This window comes from Pteropus medius, unplaced genomic scaffold, assembly GCF_902729225.1.
Source record: "Pteropus medius unplaced genomic scaffold, Ma_sr-lr_union100, whole genome shotgun sequence".
Taxonomy (NCBI): Eukaryota; Metazoa; Chordata; class Mammalia; order Chiroptera; family Pteropodidae; genus Pteropus; species Pteropus medius.
The window spans coordinates 4,421,408-4,438,388 of NW_024354886.1; the positions used below are offsets into that span (position 1 = coordinate 4,421,408).

Sequence of the window (16,981 nt, forward strand, 5' to 3'; positions counted from 1 at the left end):
TACCAGCTAGAAAATGGAGGCATAGAGAGGTGAAGTAATGTGCCCACCTACCTTTCAAAGTTGTCATAGGGACTGGAGATAACACAGGGAAATACCAGGTACATAATGGGTATTTGGTCAATAGTATGGCTCCACCAAGCACCAGCTGTGTGACGTTGGGCAAGTTACTTAATTTTGAGCTGCAGACATGCAAGTATGCTGTGAGGATGAATTGAAAGCACTGCACACAGTGCCTGGCACATGATAAGTACCATTATTTATCAGCAGCATCGTCTTTGGTGGTAAGTAGCAAATCTTTGTCTTCTGAAGTGAATTCATTTTAGAAAAAAGCTAAAATTCATATGGAATTGAGTCTGGTGACTAATGCCAGCAATAGGCTGAAAAAATGTCATTTTTAGACCAAAATAAGGTATAATTATAGAGCCTCAAGACTGGTTTTCTTTGGAGGAAGGCTTGGTGTACTGGTGGCAGATCGGAAGGTGCTAGAGGTATGTGTGTCCCTGCTCTGAATCTTACCCTAAATTGACCTTCATTTTAACCAGAATCTTGATGCCTCATCTTAAATACACCCCATCCAAATCTGATCATTTACACTGCCTCTAAGCTCCCCACACGTGCTCGCTGCTCTAGCCCCACCAAAACCCAGAAGTTTCTTTTTATTCTTTTCTGAGTTCTGCTTAGCTACTTTCTGTTCCTGCCATGATCTGGATTCATTCTAATTCTCAAAAGATTTTTTTAAAATGTAATTGCATTCAAAGCATAAAAAAATTGAATATATTCTTGAAAGTAACAAGTAAATGTTAAAAGATTCTTTTTAATTAAAATTATTTTTCACGTATTTTCAAAAGTGACTTTTCTTCTAATACGTTCCAAATTATATATTAAAATTAAAAGTAAATATAGTTTATAACTAATGAACATCAAACATTTAATCAAATTTAAACGGTTCTGGAAATTTGCTTCACATCTCCAGACCTACATATATAGAAATTTAACAGTCACATGAATTGTTTTAATATGATAAAATGTTCCTCAGCTGCCAAGTGCAACTGTTTTGACTATCATGCTAATTTCATGAGAACCTTAGAACGTGAAAAGAAGCAAGAAAATAGAGATGGGGATTGAATGAAAGGGTCAGGCATTTGTTATGCAAGTATCTCACATCCATGCAACCTGGAAAAAAGATGTGAGAGATGAATTCATCTTTCCTTTCACTTAAGAGCTTCTGCAGTTCAAATCCTCCCCACCCAACAAAGCCATGGCCATCTCTGACGTTGGCCAAGCTCAGCCACACATCTCTAGCAGTCCAGGACAGACACGTTTGGTTTGGAGAACAGTGGGCAAGAGAGGAGGAGAAGTGCTTCCTGGGTCCTGAGAGAGTTTACAGTCTATAGGGTCAGAGCTGAGGCCGAAGTTCTTAGTTACATACTCAATTGAAGTTTCAGATCTCAGGACCCCTCTGAAGTGAGGGTCTTAGGCACGAACACTCTTGTCCTGGTCAGGGGGTGGTACTGCTCTATTATGCCAAGTTTTTTGCTGCCTGGCACATTTCTTATAAGCCGCGCCTTATGCCTGGAACATTCTCTTTCCCTATCTTTGAAATCCTTCAGGCCTCACTTTAAAAATTTCCCTCTCAGTCGGCCTTGTCTGTCTTCTAAATCTAGACTGGATCTCACCTCCTATTCTCATGCAATCTAGTTCTTTTCCTTCTTGGCATTTATTACAATTAACAATAATGAGAGCATTATAACTAATTGTGTATATATTTCTTTAACATTTTTCTCACAAGAATGTAAGCTCCTTTCATCTGTCACTGAATGATCAGTGCTTGGCACATAGTTGGTGCCCAGGAAATATTTGTTGACCAAATTTCAGCCGTAATTTTCCTTACTTTTCATATCAGGGTGTTAATGTCTGCCTCATAAATATTATTGTGAGTGTAAAGAGAGAATGGGAGCAAGGTGTCTGACATACAGTAGGTGGTCCAGAAATACTATTATTATTATACATTCAGAGGCAAGTGAGAACTAAGGAATCTCGGAGGCAGGGACTTGAGAGCTATTTAGAGTTGGATAGGTTTTGTGGATAGTGAAGGCATTCCAAGAGGAACAGCTTGAGCAAAGGCATGGAGGAGAGACATTATAAAGGCAGTAAGGAAACCTATGTGACTGAAGAGTAGGTTTCAGACATCCTTATAGTTAGAATGGTAGACTGGGGCCAGATCAGAGAGAGCCTTGAATGCCAAACCAGCACATTTAAACTTAAACCTTAGGCATTATGGAACCAATGAATGTTTTTGAGCAAATGTGTCACCTGGAGAAGTAGCATTTTGGAAAAATTAATTATGGCAAATCTGAATCACGTGGACAAGGTAGTGAATGAAGTAAGACAAAAAGCCTGACCATTTCATTCAATCCCCATCTCTATTCCTTGTGACTGTATAAAATATGCAAGGGTTAGAGGCAAAAGCTCTGACAGTAGACAGATCCGGATTCAAGTCCTGGCTTGGCAACATTGTGATCTTGCTGACACCTCCTCGAGCCTCAGTTTCTCTACCAATAAAATGGAAATAATCTGTACCCTGCCTATCTCACTGGACTCTTGTGAGAATCAAATGAAATAAAGAATGCACTCATTAATTCACTCACTCAAAAAAATGAACTCCAATTATGTGTCAAGTTGTGATGTAAATGTTGGGGAGACAGAGATTAAGTAGAAGTGCTCTGAAAAGGCGCAGGTAATTACCAAGTACTGAGGACTCACTGCGTGCAGTTGTCCTCCTGTCATCTCACTTAATCTGCACAATACCCCTACCGACTGATACTATTATCAAACCCATTTTGTAAACGAGGAAACAGAAGCCTAGAGATGCTAAGTCACCCAGGGACGTTCGGCCCTTAAATGGCAGCATTCAGGGCTTGGGCTCAGGGATGACTATACCTGAGATGATCTTTGAACACATCTGGCTATTTCCAACCTCGAGGCCTTTATCTCCCTTTTCCCTTTCCAGGTAGCCCGTGTTTTTTTTCTTGCCTGTGGAATGCCTACTCATCTTCCAAGTTTTAGATCAGGCTTCAGAAAGCCTCGGGGCAGTTCTTTGGGCTTCCTCAGCACTTAACCAAACCAATCCATACCGACACTATATCCCTGGTCTCTAAACTTTTAAAAAAGCATGTCCCCTATCAGTAAAAATTATTTAAGTATACATCCACAATATAGGCACATTTCTTTAAAAAATATAAACACGTAACTTCTGTCAATCTATATATATTAAATATTAGTAAATTCTAGTTTATTTTTTTAATGAAAAATAAAGATACAGGATCTAATCTAATATTTTCTTTCCACTTTCCACACCCCTTTGACCACTGACAAATTACAAATCGATACCACTAACTCAAAGCTGGGGAGGGGTGGGGAGGCTGGTACATGATGCCATCCTTCAGGCTGCTGGGGGTCTAAGAAGAACTTGTGGGTTCAGCCTCTTCCCTCATAGACTGGACCTAATGGGGGTGGGGGTCGCAGGCGGGAACACCCTCACAGCGCTGCCAGGCCCCCACCTTCTTGAACAAGCCGGAAGTGGGGGCGAAGTTGAGCCCGGATTAGCTGGGGTAGGCAGTGAGGCTCCTAGAGCTGCGGGGTGGCCACAGAAGCAGGTGTGGATCGGCGAATGCAACATGCCGCTGCAAGACGACACTCTCCGGGAGGTGTGGGCCTCGGACAGGTCCGGAAGGCCCCTGGCTGCCTACCTGAACCCTGGGGACCCAGATGGAGGGGTTGGGAGGAGCAGGAACAGGGGAGGGAGACGGATTGATGCCTTTGCTTCCATTAGCGGGCATGAGGAAGAAGGCGGGAGTCCGGAGGTCCAGCGGCGCCCGAAGCAGGTATGTCACCCCCACTTGGAAATGGGGCAGAAAGGCCTCCCCACTGTAAGTCGACACAAGGTAGGGGATCTGGGAGGGTGTGGGCCCCCCTCAGCAGAGACTGGTTGGGGGGAGTTCCCTGGAGGTTTTGTTTTTGTTTTTGAGGAAAGAGGTATTTGCGGGTATCGGATGTCCAGGGGAGGAATTTGGGCTTTGGGGCTTTGGGGCATTGGATGTGGCCATGATGCGTGGGAGGGGTCATCCTTCCTCACCCCAAGAAGGAGGATGCAGTTCCCGTCCCGATAATCTGCGGTTATTTCTGGCAGCTCAAGGGATTAGAGGGTGACAGGTAACCCTCCGAGCCCCCCTTTCCTTCCTCTCCTTCCTCTTGACTCCTCCCCTCAGCAGCGACCTGCCCGGGGACAGAAGTTGAAGAAGAAAAGGACAGAGGCCTCTGAGTCCCCCTGCCCTACGGGATCCAAGCCCAAGAGACCTGGAGGCGAGAGGGGGACCGAGCCCGGGGGCGCCTCCCAGAGTGAGGGACGAGGGTGGGAGGGAGCTGAGCAGGGGCGAGGGTAGTGCTGAGTCCTGGAGCCCTATCGGGGGTGGGGGACGAAGGCGACGGGAGTGGGCGGCAGGGCAGGGACAGATGTGGGGTGCGGGGTGTGGGGGATGAATGAAACCTGGGGGAGAGGTGTCGACGATAAAAACAGAGCCCAAAGGAGACCCCCAGGGTGAGGAGTCAGAGAGGGGAGCGTCCAAGGCTTGGGGCGCCGTCGGAGGAGGGATTCGTGACCCTCGCTTCTCGGCTCAGCCGGGCGGAGGGCGAGGCCGCGGGAGGAGCCCGCCCCGGAGCCGGGTGAGGCCGGGACACCACAGACGGTCTACTCCAGGTTCCTCAGGGACCCCGAGGCCAAGAAGCGTGACCCCCGGGACACCTTTCTGGTAGCCCGTGCCCCCGGCGCCGGGGAAGGTGAGAGAGCGCCGGAGGCGAGGGCGGGTACCGCGCGGGGTGGAGAGGAGGAGGGAAGGGGCTGGACTGGAAAAGCAGACGCGGGGGAAGAAAACCATGAAAAACATCCTCCACTTCTCTGGCTCTGCCTTTGAACCAGAAAACCCTTTATTCTCTTGTTATTTGCCCCATTTTCCAGATGGGAAAACTGAAGCACAGAGCGATTAAGAGTTTCCCAGTAAACTACAGCTAGGGCCCAGAGGTAGCCCAGATGAGTCTGGCTCAAGGTCAGAAAGAGACAGACAAGCAGGAGAAACAGCACAGGTGCAATGAGAGCTGCAGAGAAGGAGAAACTGGGAGACCAGCAGGAGAATGTGTGAGGAGGTGAGGGTACCAGAGAGAGAGAGGGGAGACCGGATGTGAAGGGCATTTTCTCAGAACAGAATTACCAACCCACCAGCATGGCTCTAACTTCAGCTCACTCTCCAGACTTGTAGACCTCCCTAGACTTTGGGGTTACCCCCATTCTTTGAGAAAGGTGCTGGAACTCCTTTCCTCCACCGGTTCCTGTTCCAGAAGGGAAGCCTCCTACCCCTGGCGTTCACCCACCTCTACCCAGCAACCCGGAGGGGCTGGGCTCCCCAGATAATGGGGCCCTCCCCAGCCCCCTTTATGAGGACTTTCTGCCTACAGAGGATGAGGAAGAGGAAGAAGGGGACCACGAAGGTGAAGAGGAAGAGGAGGAGGAGGAAAAGAAAGTGAAAATCCCCCCCAAGAAGCCCCCTAAAGAGAAGGCTTCTGCAGACATCAAGGAGAGGAGGGCCAAGGCCCAGGGTCGGAATGGTGGGTGTTGAGAGTACAGAGGGGGCACACAGGTGAAACTAGCCCTGCCCGTGATGGGATTGGGGTCTCATTGATACTCAAGAGTTGAGACATCAAAGTTACCCAGTGTCTGGACCTGAGAATTTCTTCCTCTGGTGGTTTGTTTTCTCCAGTGGTCCTTAAAAACATAGATTAATATGTGGTCCCCCGACCATCCTCCTGGCCCCTTGCCTAGGGTGCTCTGTGAGCCAGGGAGGGCAGAAAATTTGAATTTTCTTTGTGATTTTTGTTTGGTATTTTTTAACTCAATATGAATTATTGTTATAATTTTGATAAAAATAACAAAGTGATTATAGTAAAAGTCAATGGCCAGATGGGAGGGGTTGGGGGAGTGGAAAAGGTGAATGGATTAAGAAGAAGAATTGGTAGTTACAAAATAGTCACAGGGATGTAAAGTACAGCATAGAGAATATGGGCAATAATATTATAATAACTATATATAGTGCCAGGTGGGTACTAGACTAATTGGGGGGATCGCTTTGTAAATTATGTAAATGTCTAACCACTGTGCCATACACCTGAAACTAATATAAAATAATATTGACTGTCAACTCTAATTGAAAAATTATAATTAAAAAAATCAGTCAATGAATAAATGCTATGGTGACTCCCCGACCTGAGCACGTCACCCTACAGGTACCATAGTCTAGTCTAAATGTGGACAGGCAGCTATGACCTGGGGCCTCTGCAGGAGCAAGAGAGTACTCTCTATAGTACTGGCCAGAGGAGGCTTTCTGTGGGAGATGGGTGAGAGCTGGGGTTCACAGGCTCAGTTAATTCATTCGGTAGCTGCTTATTAAGCTACTGGTGTTCGTCCAATCCTTTTCGTGCTCAGAGTTAGAAAAGAGCCAGTCAGAAGGGATACTCTGGGCCCAGGTCAGGCCTTCTGCCTCACTGGGGACTGAAGGAACGATGAGTGGGTTGGAAAATGGTCTTCAGCCTCAACAGGCTTTTCTTTGTCTAACCCCCACCCTCCATTTCTAGGAGACTTGGGAAGCCCTGTTCCCCCACTGAAACCTCTTCGAATTAAGAAGAAAGAGGCACCAGCAGGGGAAGGGACCAAGATGAAAAAGACGAAGAAGAAAGGTGAGACTGGTCTCTGGAGAAACAAGGGCCTCCGGGTGTGGTGGGAGTTGTAATCCCTTCACAACCACACACACAGGGTCTGGGGAGGCTGACAAGGACTCCTCAGTGAGCCCGGCCAGAGTGCGGAAGAAGATCCCAGCAGCCATGTTTCTGGTTGGGGAAGATGGCCCAGCTGAGAAAGCTCTGAAGAAGAAAGGTGAGTGGTCTTTGGTACCATGACATTGAGAGGCAGTCCTGGGGGTGGAGATCTGGGGCACAGTGTAGGGTTCTAGAGTCAGAAAACTTGGGGTATCTTGACTGCCATTTTAATAGTTCTGTGACCTTGGGTGTCTGAGCCCTTTTAAGGCTCTGATAGTAGTAATATGGGGTTACTCTCTTGTGATCGTGAGAAAGGTCCAAGTGAGACATGGGTGTCGCAAGCACTTCGAAAACCATGAAATACTTCACAGGGTAAGGGGTTAACTGGCCTGTTCCTGCTCCATTCCCAGGTATTCCCAAAGGCTCAGAAGAGGAAAGGAAGGAGGATGAGGACGAGGAGAAAGAGGAGGCAGCTGCGGTGACCAAGAACAGCAATCAGAAGGGCAAAGCAAAAGGAAAAGGCAAAAAGGTTGGGTCTCAGAGAGGAAGGGGTCTGAGGTCTTTTGGGGGAACAGTGGCAGGGGCCTGGGCTTGGGGAACTAGTGTGGGACCTCATGGGTTGGGACCATGAAGTCACCTGGGATTGGAATCTTGGCTCCTCCTCTAGTGACAGAATATGAGGACAAAGGGAGACTTGTAAGAACAGAAGGGGTAGTCGTGGGGTCACCAGGTTGAGACTGGCCACCCAGGGGCCTTATATCATCTGGTCTCTAAGCCCTCCCCAGTGCAACCTAACCATCAGACATAGTCAGAGATGCACCCCATGAAGAGATGCACATTTTCTGAGGTGGCACACACAGGCCAACAGACACATATGTACAACACCCTTGAGCATACCAACTGACTGATAACCAACTGTACGAGTTGTTAAAATATTTCCACCCTGCAGCTCTGAGCTCCCCAAGTGTTTTCTGCTACCTTACCCAGGACATCCCAACCTTCTAGCGACCAAAGGGTTACACTGGCTGTCAGGGGCCTCCAGGACACTCCTCTAGGCCTACCCGGTGTCCATTCTGACTGGGCATTCCATGGGCAAAGCAGGTTCTTAAATGTTTTGAATATTGCTCTTACTCACAAGCTTAGGCACCAACATGCACAAACTCAAGTAAGCAGGAGAGAGAGATCCAACTGGACAGAGAAAGTGATGAAAGTCTTTGAGGAACTGTTTTCCACCAGTGGAGAGATCACCATGAGGGCAAGGCCAGAGTCTTAGCTATGTGGGTTTGTTAGTTCATTCAGGAGTCGTCAGGTCTTGGGGGACCAATTCACACTAGCCAAGATCATCAGATACTGATGTCTAAACTAAAAGTCCAGTTTATTATCTTCCAAGAGAAATAAATATAATTGCAGTACAGCCTTTAATATAGTAGGTCCTTGAAATTCAAGCTGTAGAAATGTTTGAATAAGTTCTGGCTTTCTCCAGATCACATTCCAAACATAGTCTTGTGTTGCACAAGTTTCTTCTGGAGAAGCCTGGGGAGGAGAAGAAATGCTCACTGCCCGCAGGCTAAGGACTCCCTCTCCAACACTAGCCTCACCTAATACACAATGCAAACCTGCCCTCAGCAAAAATGGCCATCTATAGCACATCAGGGCTTCTCAGTGGCTCACAGATAGCATTTTATCCTCAAATGCACACACCCAGACTGGTAGTCCCTTTTGTCCCTGTTGGGAAAGTTGGGGTTAGAATCTTAGCTCCCCCTCTTGTGAGGTATAGAACATGAAAGCAAAGTGCATGCAGTTTGTGAGACTAGAAGGGACACTGTGGGTCACCAGGCCAGGCCACTGTAGGACATAATACAATCAAATTGTTATTAGTTTCTCCATGAGCAAAACTAGCTTATTCGTTCATTATATATATAACTATGAATTACCATATAATAAACCAACGTGTAGTATCTTAAAGCAACAAACGTTTATTTTTTTAATTTCCATGAGTCAGAAATCTAGGAGAGGTTTAGCTGGGTAGCACAGGCTCAGGATCTCTCATGAGGTTTCAGTCAAGATGTCATCTAGAAAAAAAAAAAGGATGTCATCTGGGTCTGCAGTCATTCTGAAAACTTGACTAGAAATGGAAGACCCACTTTTCAAATGGTTCACTGTCATGGTCGTTGGTTGGAGGTCTCTCCATAGCACTGCTCGAGTGTTCTTATGACATGGCAGCCAACTTCCCCCAGAGCCCAGGAATGGTGGCCTGAGAGAAAGAGCAAAGAGAAGCCAAAGTAACTTTCATGACTTAGCCTTAGAAGTGACAACCCCCATCACTTCTGCCATATTCTGTTGGTCACAAAGGCCAGCCCTGATACAATGTGGGAGGGGACTATATATGGATGTCAATAGAGGCAGGGACCATTGTGGGCCATCTTGGAAGTTGGCTACGACATTGAGTAGTTACTATATGTTCATAATAATAGTAATAGCTAACACTTACTTCCGCTGTGCTATGTGCTTAGAACACGGCAGTTGATACCTTCAGCCTCACCTCAGTTCACCCCATGAGAGTGTGTCCACATGAAAAAAGGTCTTTCTAAAGGCTCTGAATCTAACAGGAGACTGGACAGCATTAAATCCGAGCTCCACCTCTTACTAGCTATGTGAACTTGGGCAAGTTTCTTAACCTCTCTGAGCGTCAGCTTCTTCATCTGTAAAATGGAACAGTTACTTCAGTGAATATTGATAAGAAAATTAAATGAGTTAATATTTAGAAAGTGCTTAGAACTACCTGCACGTTGGTAGACTTTATATGAGTGTTTGTTAAATGTATAAATTAGGTAAGTTCTGTCCCAGGGATTCATCTACTGCTCACATGGAAACTGAGTCAGGGCACAAACATGGCAGACAGTGGTGGAATCAAGATCTGAACTCAGGCCATCTGGCTCCAGAGCCTGGACTCTTAACTACAAGCTAAATGAAATAATAATTAAATTCAAGGCTCCCCAGAGCCTCCTAACATAGCTTGCTGAGCTGTTGGGGAAGCATGCGGGCCCAGCAACACTCTAGTTGGCCTCTCTGTTCTCTCCCCACACAGAAAGTGGTGAGTTGACCTGCCTGCCCTGCCTATGTCCCAGCACTGGGGATCTGCCGAGGGCAGGGGAGCTAGTGCTCTGAGGCTGAGGCACCCCCTGCCCCCCCACACCCAGAAGGAGGAGAGGGCTCCATCCCCACCTGTGGAAGTGGACGAACCTCGGGAGTTCGTGCTTCGGCCTGCCCCCCAGGGCCGGACGGTGCGCTGCCGGCTGACTCGGGACAAGAAGGGTATGGATCGGGGCCTGTATCCCTCCTACTTCCTGCACTTGGACACCGAGAAAAAGGTGGGTAAGGGAGAGATGGAGGGAGAGGGATGGGGAGAGAGAGTGGAAGTGCCACAACAAGGACTGAGGGAGGTCTAGGGCCAAGATGTGGGGAGGGGCTACAAGGCAAATAGGCTTTCTCAACCTCATCCACTTCCTTTTGCCACCTGGTCTTCTCTTCCCAGCCTCTCACTTGTCTCCACCTCTCCCCAGGTGTTCCTCTTAGCTGGCAGGAAACGGAAACGGAGCAAGACAGCCAACTACCTCATCTCCAGCGACCCTACCAACCTGTCCCGAGGAGGAGAGAATTTTATTGGGAAGCTGAGGTGGGGCTGGGAAGCTCAGAGCATCAGGAGGGCCATGGCCAGCCTTCTGTGTCTCCCTGTGCCTGCAGAGTGCCCACCACATTGGACACTCTGGCCCAGGGCTTCTCATACTTTGTATAGATCACTTGGGGATCTTGTTAAAATGGTTCACTGAGTCTGGAGTGGGGTATGGGGGGAGATTTTATATTTCTAACAATCACCCAGCTGGTGCCCGCACTGCTCATCCATGAACCTCACTTGGAATAGGGCATAAGCTCCATGAGGGCAGGGCCTGTCTTGTTCATGATTGAATTCCTAGGACCTGGCACATAATAGCTACTCAATAAGTATTAAGTGAATGAATGAACAAATATTTGGCACCTATCCTGTGCTATGTCTCCCCATATCTCATCTAATCCTCACCACAAATCTGAGAGGTGGGGGAGTGGGTGGGTAGACCACTGAATCAAGCTTTATTTCTTTTATTTATGTGTTTAACACTTACATAAGGCCTACCTAAGCATCAGGCATGCTTCTAAGTAACTTCCAAATATTAACCCATTTAATCTTCTTCTCAACTAAATGATGTAAATACTGCTGTTAGGCCCATTTCTCAGATGGAGAAGTTGAGGCTCAGACCAGTTAAGTAATTTACCTAAGGTCACACAGCCAGTAAGAGATAGAGCTGAGACTTGAACTCTGTCCAGTCTCCTAGATTCATCTTTTTAAAAGACCTTATGGAGGAAGTGTGGGGCAGCCTATACGGATTTCTCCGTCCTAAGACACCTTCCCCGTTGATGACCAAGGAGCTCTCAAAACCGCTTGGCAGGGGGGAAGGAGGATGGTCTTGGAGTAGGGCGTGGATTCTCCTCAGCCCCGCCCCTAGTTCCGCCCTGCTTGCAGGTCCAACCTCCTGGGGAACCGCTTCACGGTGTTTGACAATGGGCAGAACCCTCACCGTGGAGGAGGCAACGCCGACCTGGGAAGCCTTCGGCAGGAGCTGGCAGCTGTGATCTATGTGAGACTCCACCTGTCCCCCACGTCAGGCCCAACCCCTTGCAGGGCCTTTGCACTTATTCTTCCCTAATGCACATCTCACTCCCAGGAAACCAATGTGCTGGGCTTCCGAGGTCCCCGGCGCATGACAGTCATCATTCCTGGCATGAATGCAGACAACGAAAGGGTCCCCATCCGGCCCAGAAATGTGAGCCCTGCACCTCCCTGACTCCTCTCCCTGAGGGTCCTGCTTCCTACATGACCCACTCCAGGGGAGCTGGGGGTGGTGGGCTTAGCTTGCCCAACACCCAACCTCTTGAGCATACTCCAGTGCAAATGCATTCTGGCAACTTGTGGAATGCATTCTGGGTTTTTGTAATCGCATTCACTGAAACAAGCACGATAGGTTCTGTTTTTTTGTTTTTTTGTTTGTTTTAAGTTTACATCAAATTATCCATTTATATATTCATTCAACGGACATATTGAGGGCCAAGTATTATTATTCAGGACGTCAGTGGACAAAACGAAGATCTGCCCTCATGGCATTCTAGGGGAGCAAGACAGTAGACCATAATTGTGAGAAATAAGTAAATTAGTATGTTAGAAGATGATAAGTGTTATAGAAAAAAAAGTTGAGTAAGGAAAGAGAGATGAGAAGTGTGTCTGTGTGTGTGTGTGTCTTTCAATATTAAATACAATGGTCAGGGTGGGCCTCATTGAGAAGGTGAAATTTGAGCAAAGTCTTGAAGGAGGTGAGGGAGCAAGCTTGCAGATATCTTGGGAAAGATCATCCAGGCAGAGGGAAGAATGAGTGCAAAGGCCCTGAGGCAGGAAGGTGCCTGGTGGGTCTGAGGAACAGCAGGTGGCCAGTGTGGCTGCAGGGAGATGAGGTAAGAGGGGTGAGAGTTAGGGGCAGATAGAGCCAGTATAACTGGTTTTTACCCTGAGAGAAACAGGAAGCCAGAGTAGGGTTTTGAGCAAAAGAGTGACATGATTTGACTTATATTAAAAAGCAAAGGTTGTTTCCTTTATGTTTGTGTGTAGGTATAAGGTAAGATGAAGAGATGTTCTACAAATGTGGCCTCCTTCAGAGTCAGTCCTGCACTCTGCTCCGTAGCACTGTGGGTCAGTTGAGCCTAGGATTTCAGAGACCGGATGACTGACATGCTCCATACAGTGATGTCACTTTACTCATTTACAATGAAAAATAATACCCCTGTCAGCTGATCACACATCTTTCTCTGCTGGAAAGTCACACCATAATCAGAGGCCCAGTGCACAGGTGGGGCACCAGCCATGGGAGGCTCTAGTCTTGAGGAACCTGTGGTCCCACACTTGTTTCTTCCATGCCTGGAGTAAACACACATATTCTCCAGTGCCATCTGTGCATTTGGGCTCAGTAAGAACTACCCAGTGGTGTTCTGGGTCTCTTCATCATCTTAGTTCATTCATTCTCCAATCATTTATTAAAGCCAAGCACTGTAGAGCCAAAATCAATACAACAGGTACCATCGAAACAATATCTGATATTTATGGAGCATTTATTCTGTGCCAAGAACTGATTTAAACAACACTTCATGCACTATTATTTAATCCTCACAACACCCTGTTGTGAGGGAAACTGAGGTACAGATAAATTACTAAAATACTCTACCGGCCCTTAAAGTATCTAATTCTGTCCCATTACAATGCAGTGGTAGAATGGTAACAGCAAGGTGTTATGGAAGCTCAGATCTAAGACATGTAAATCAGACATGGGGTCAGGAAGGCTTCATGGAGGATATGGTCTTAAGTGGACTCACTCTAAGCCATGAATGTGAAAAGGTGGCAAGGAAAGAACTATCTAAACAGCACACTCATACAGACACCACTTCTTCCTTCTAGAAACTCTTCCAGGACATTTTATTTTAACCACTGTTTACCTGTTTATCTCCTTAAGCTCAACTGTAAGCTCCTTGTAGGTCCTAGAATGTCTGGTTCATCCCCGTATTCGAGTGCCAGTGTGTGACTGCTCCAAAGACCCCTTGGGTATCAATGGCACAGAGCACCTACTATGTGATGGATGCTACTTTCCATTTTCCAACCCTCCACTTTGGCATCCCACAGCTAAGCCCCATTCTCGCAGATGCACACCCTGCCCCCAGTGATACCACAAAGACCACCCCTAACTGTCCTCTCCCTAATACTCTCCCAAAACCCAAGGCCAGTGATGGACTACTAGTACGCTGGCAGAACAAGACACTGGAGAGCCTCATCGAGCTGCACAACAAGCCACCTGTCTGGAATGAAGACAGTGGCTCCTACACCCTCAATTTCCAAGGCCGAGTTACTCAGGCTTCAGTCAAGAACTTCCAGATTGTCCATGCTGATGACCGTGAGTATCTAAGGGCCCCAGACCAGGCTGCTCCTACCACCTCCACCTCCAGGACCCTGACCCTCACTCAGGCCTTTCCCTACCACTACCACCACACACACACACCTGCCTTACACATGCACACACACACAGACCTGGAGCTGTACTTTATCTCTGGAGCCAGAACATCTAGGAAGGTCACTCTCTCCTCTGGGGGCATTGACGCTGTGCTCTCTGGAGCCTTAAATATTCCAAGCAGGTGTCTTGGGGCTCAGTATTCCAGACCCTCATTCTAGGATTGACCAGAGCCCTGGGGTAGATACTGGGTAAAACTGTGCTGAAGGGAGAGTTAAGCTGCTGGAGTTTGAAAATCACTGATAGCCCAACCCCTTTGTGATTAAAGAGGGTGCTGAGGCTCGAGGCAGTACCTTACCCAAAATCTCTCAGCTCCTCCAGGCAGTTACACTGGCCCTCAATATTTACTTCACAGACACACAGTATCTTCTCTGTGCCAGACACTGTTCTCGGGACTTTACAGATACTGAATCGTTAAATCTTTTCAACAGCCCTGTGAGGAAGGTATTGTTGTCTCTATTTGGCAGAGGAGAAAACTGAGGCACAGAGAGGTTATGAAACGAACCCAAGGTCATACAGTAAGAGCTGGAATTAGAACCCAGGTAGTCTGGCTCCAGTGCCTGGGCTCCTAACCCTTTCAAGATAGCTACGTAGGGAATATTAATCAAGCATTTCTGAGTGCCTACTCTATTGTCTTCTCTCAAGTGAGGTCAAAGGCCTGCCCTTGAGGAGGGAAACAAGATGTACCCAGAACATAATTAAGTAAAAATGTCCCTGTTACAAGCCTGGGGAGAGGTCTGCATTAGGGGTAAGAAAGTTTGAGAATGGAAAGGTCTCTCCCAAGGGACTCCAGGTTCCCAGGGACAGCTAACATTGAGTGAGTTCCCCACCCCCCACTCCATCCTAGGGATGTGCCCCAGTGTCACCTGTCCCCAGGCTTTGGATAACTGCTCTTCAGATCACATTTCTGGTGGAGCCTGGTCTGCTGAGGTTGGGGGTATTTTTAGTAACTTCCTGCCCATATGGATGCTGGGGGAAGTGTTAGGATACGGCTGAATGGAGCACAGGATGAGGAAGGGAACAGAGGCTAGTTAAGGGATTGAGCCTGGTGGTCACAAAGATGAACTTGGGGTAAGGCATGGGGAGGGGTGGGAAGAAGAAGGAATGGAGTCAGAAGACAACAGAGATGTTGGAAAGGGAGGAATCTAGGCTTGGGGAAGTTTGATGGGGAAGTTTGACAGGTTCCTATAGTTAAGTGGCCATCGCATGAATAGGTCTGGTGGCAGAAGATAAGGCAGGGTCTCTGTCCTCAGGGGCTTCCAGTAAAGTTGCAGGTGGGGCAAGTTGGGTGAGGTAAGAAGAGAGGATGGTTGGAGGGCGAATAACCTAGGTATCTGAGTATTGGGTCCCAATGCAAGGGAGGGGGACAGTCCTCAATGCTGAGGGCACTGATTGCCAGGATGATGACCCAGGAGGTCTCCGGCTGCCCACACCCTTGTCTGTATCCACAGAGGACTACATAGTGCTGCAGTTCGGCCGCGTAGCGGAGGATGCCTTCACTCTAGACTACCGGTACCCGCTGTGTGCCCTGCAGGCCTTTGCCATCGCCCTCTCCAGTTTCGACGGGAAGCTGGCCTGCGAGTGACCCCAGCAGCCCCCAACACTCCCAGAGCCCACCAAGGTCCGGGAAAGGATTCAATGGAGGCTTGCAGGGTCACTTCATCAAAGCCCCCACAGAAGACTCCTCTCTTGTCGGGGAGTGACCCTCACTGTCTCTAGGTGACCCCCATCCACTCCCCACCCTGGTACAGGCCAAGGCAGGGGAGGAGCTAAGACCGCGAGTCTGACGGAGATGAAGAACATCTGGAGTGGGAGCCGCACATCTGGTCGCGGAGCTAGCCTGCGCACATACACACACACACACACACACACACACACACACACACACACACACACAGCCAGCCTTCCCGTCCAGGAGCAGTAGTCAGTGTTGTTTTAACCCCCTCCGGGACCGTGCTAGGGCTCTGAGGAGTTGGGGCTGGCTCGGAGGAGGGGGCAGGTGATGGGGGACATGGGCCAGGTACCCACATCCCCAATAAAGCCGCGTCCTAGGCCAAGCGGAGCAGTGGTTCTTCAGCGCGTGCGGAGGACGAGGCGGCGGGAGGAGACCGGAGGGCGGGCTGGAGGCCTCCCTTCCCCGCTCCCGCCCAGGCCCGGGGCGCTCCCTCATCCCCTCCCCCGCGCCCGCCGCCGGTCCTACCGAAACTCGGCGGGCTCGCGGTGTCAAGACGCCCCCCGTGGGGGCCCTGGGGAGCCGGCCGAGAGGGAGGGCCCCGGAGGTCCAGGAAGAGGGGGAAAAGGAGAAATTCGAGAAACAAGCCTCTCGGGGAGAACCAGACAAACCGGGTCCGGGCAGGGCGGGCGCAGCCGCCAGGGCGGGGCCGGGTCTGGGCCCCGGGAGTGGGGGGCGGGCTCTTGGGAGGGAGAGGGCGCTCCGCCTCGGCGGCTCGAGACGGCGGGGGGTGGGGGTGAGCCCCGAGGCCCGTGCACTCTGGCTCCACCGGGCTCATGACGTGACACCCGGGCCCCGACACCGACGGAGTCCTGTACCCGAGGCAGGAGCTCCGCCCTCGGCCCCGCCGAGGCAGGATCCCTAAATTCCAGTGGGGTACTGGGGAGGTGGGCTAAGGCCCCGTTGCAGGGGGAGGTTGGGAGTGTCGCCACTGCGGGCGAGGAGCAGGGCGCCCGGGTGCAGGAAGGCCGGGAGCGACCGCGGGTCGCGAAGCCGTGGGGTGGGCAGCCAGAGCGCCGGGCGAGGGCGGCCCCGCCCCTCCCAACCGGTGCCCGCCCCCCTGCGCGCCCCGCCCCCTCCTTCCCCGCAGCCCCCACCCCCCGCCGGGCTCCTCAACACAAACTTTCCGTCCCGCTCACTCCCTCCTCCGCGCCCGGCGCCTCCCGCTCCTGCCCAGCTCATTCCGCACATTCCGGCCAGCCCCCTCCCCACGACCCCCCTTCCCCGGCCCCCTCCTCAGCTTCCTCCC

The 16,981-nt window shown here is 49.6% G+C and overlaps 1 protein-coding gene and 1 long non-coding RNA gene across 3 annotated transcripts; one reads left to right on the forward strand and one right to left on the reverse strand.

Annotated features, from left to right (window-relative positions):
- Positions 1 to 3,677: 3,677 nt before the first annotated feature.
- TULP1 (TUB like protein 1) lies at positions 3,678 to 16,244 on the forward strand. Its single transcript, XM_039856330.1, has 14 exons — positions 3,678 to 3,724; positions 3,833 to 3,884; positions 4,272 to 4,362; positions 5,509 to 5,658; positions 6,682 to 6,783; positions 6,860 to 6,979; positions 7,272 to 7,390; positions 9,950 to 9,955; positions 10,062 to 10,232; positions 10,425 to 10,537; positions 11,420 to 11,534; positions 11,622 to 11,720; positions 13,715 to 13,886; positions 15,452 to 16,244. Exons 1-14 carry the CDS (start codon positions 3,678 to 3,680, stop codon positions 15,583 to 15,585), a joined length of 1,491 nt encoding a protein of 496 aa, XP_039712264.1. The 3' UTR covers positions 15,586 to 16,244.
- LOC120597690 (uncharacterized) lies at positions 8,818 to 16,287 on the reverse strand. Of its 2 annotated transcripts, XR_005651438.1 has the most exons (3): positions 16,201 to 16,287; positions 9,006 to 9,115; positions 8,818 to 8,933 (listed from the first exon to the last, which is right to left on the reverse strand). It is a non-coding gene; the product is annotated as an uncharacterized LOC120597690 (long non-coding RNA). The 2 variants fall into 2 exon arrangements; XR_005651437.1 differs by having other exon boundaries at positions 8,818 to 9,115.
- Between the last annotated feature and the right edge of the window lie 694 nt (positions 16,288 to 16,981).

Bases quoted from the DNA above. Each gene is read 5' to 3' on its own strand.
- TULP1 (XM_039856330.1), top strand. From the start codon at position 3,678: ATGCCGCTGCAAGACGACACTCTCCGGGAGGTGTGGGCCTCGGACAG. The intron at 6,980-7,271 runs GTGAGTGGTCTT...CTCCATTCCCAG, and splicing joins GAAAGCTCTGAAGAAGAAAG to GTATTCCCAAAGGCTCAGAA. The intron at 11,721-13,714 runs GTGAGCCCTGCA...CCAAAACCCAAG, and splicing joins TCCCCATCCGGCCCAGAAAT to GCCAGTGATGGACTACTAGT.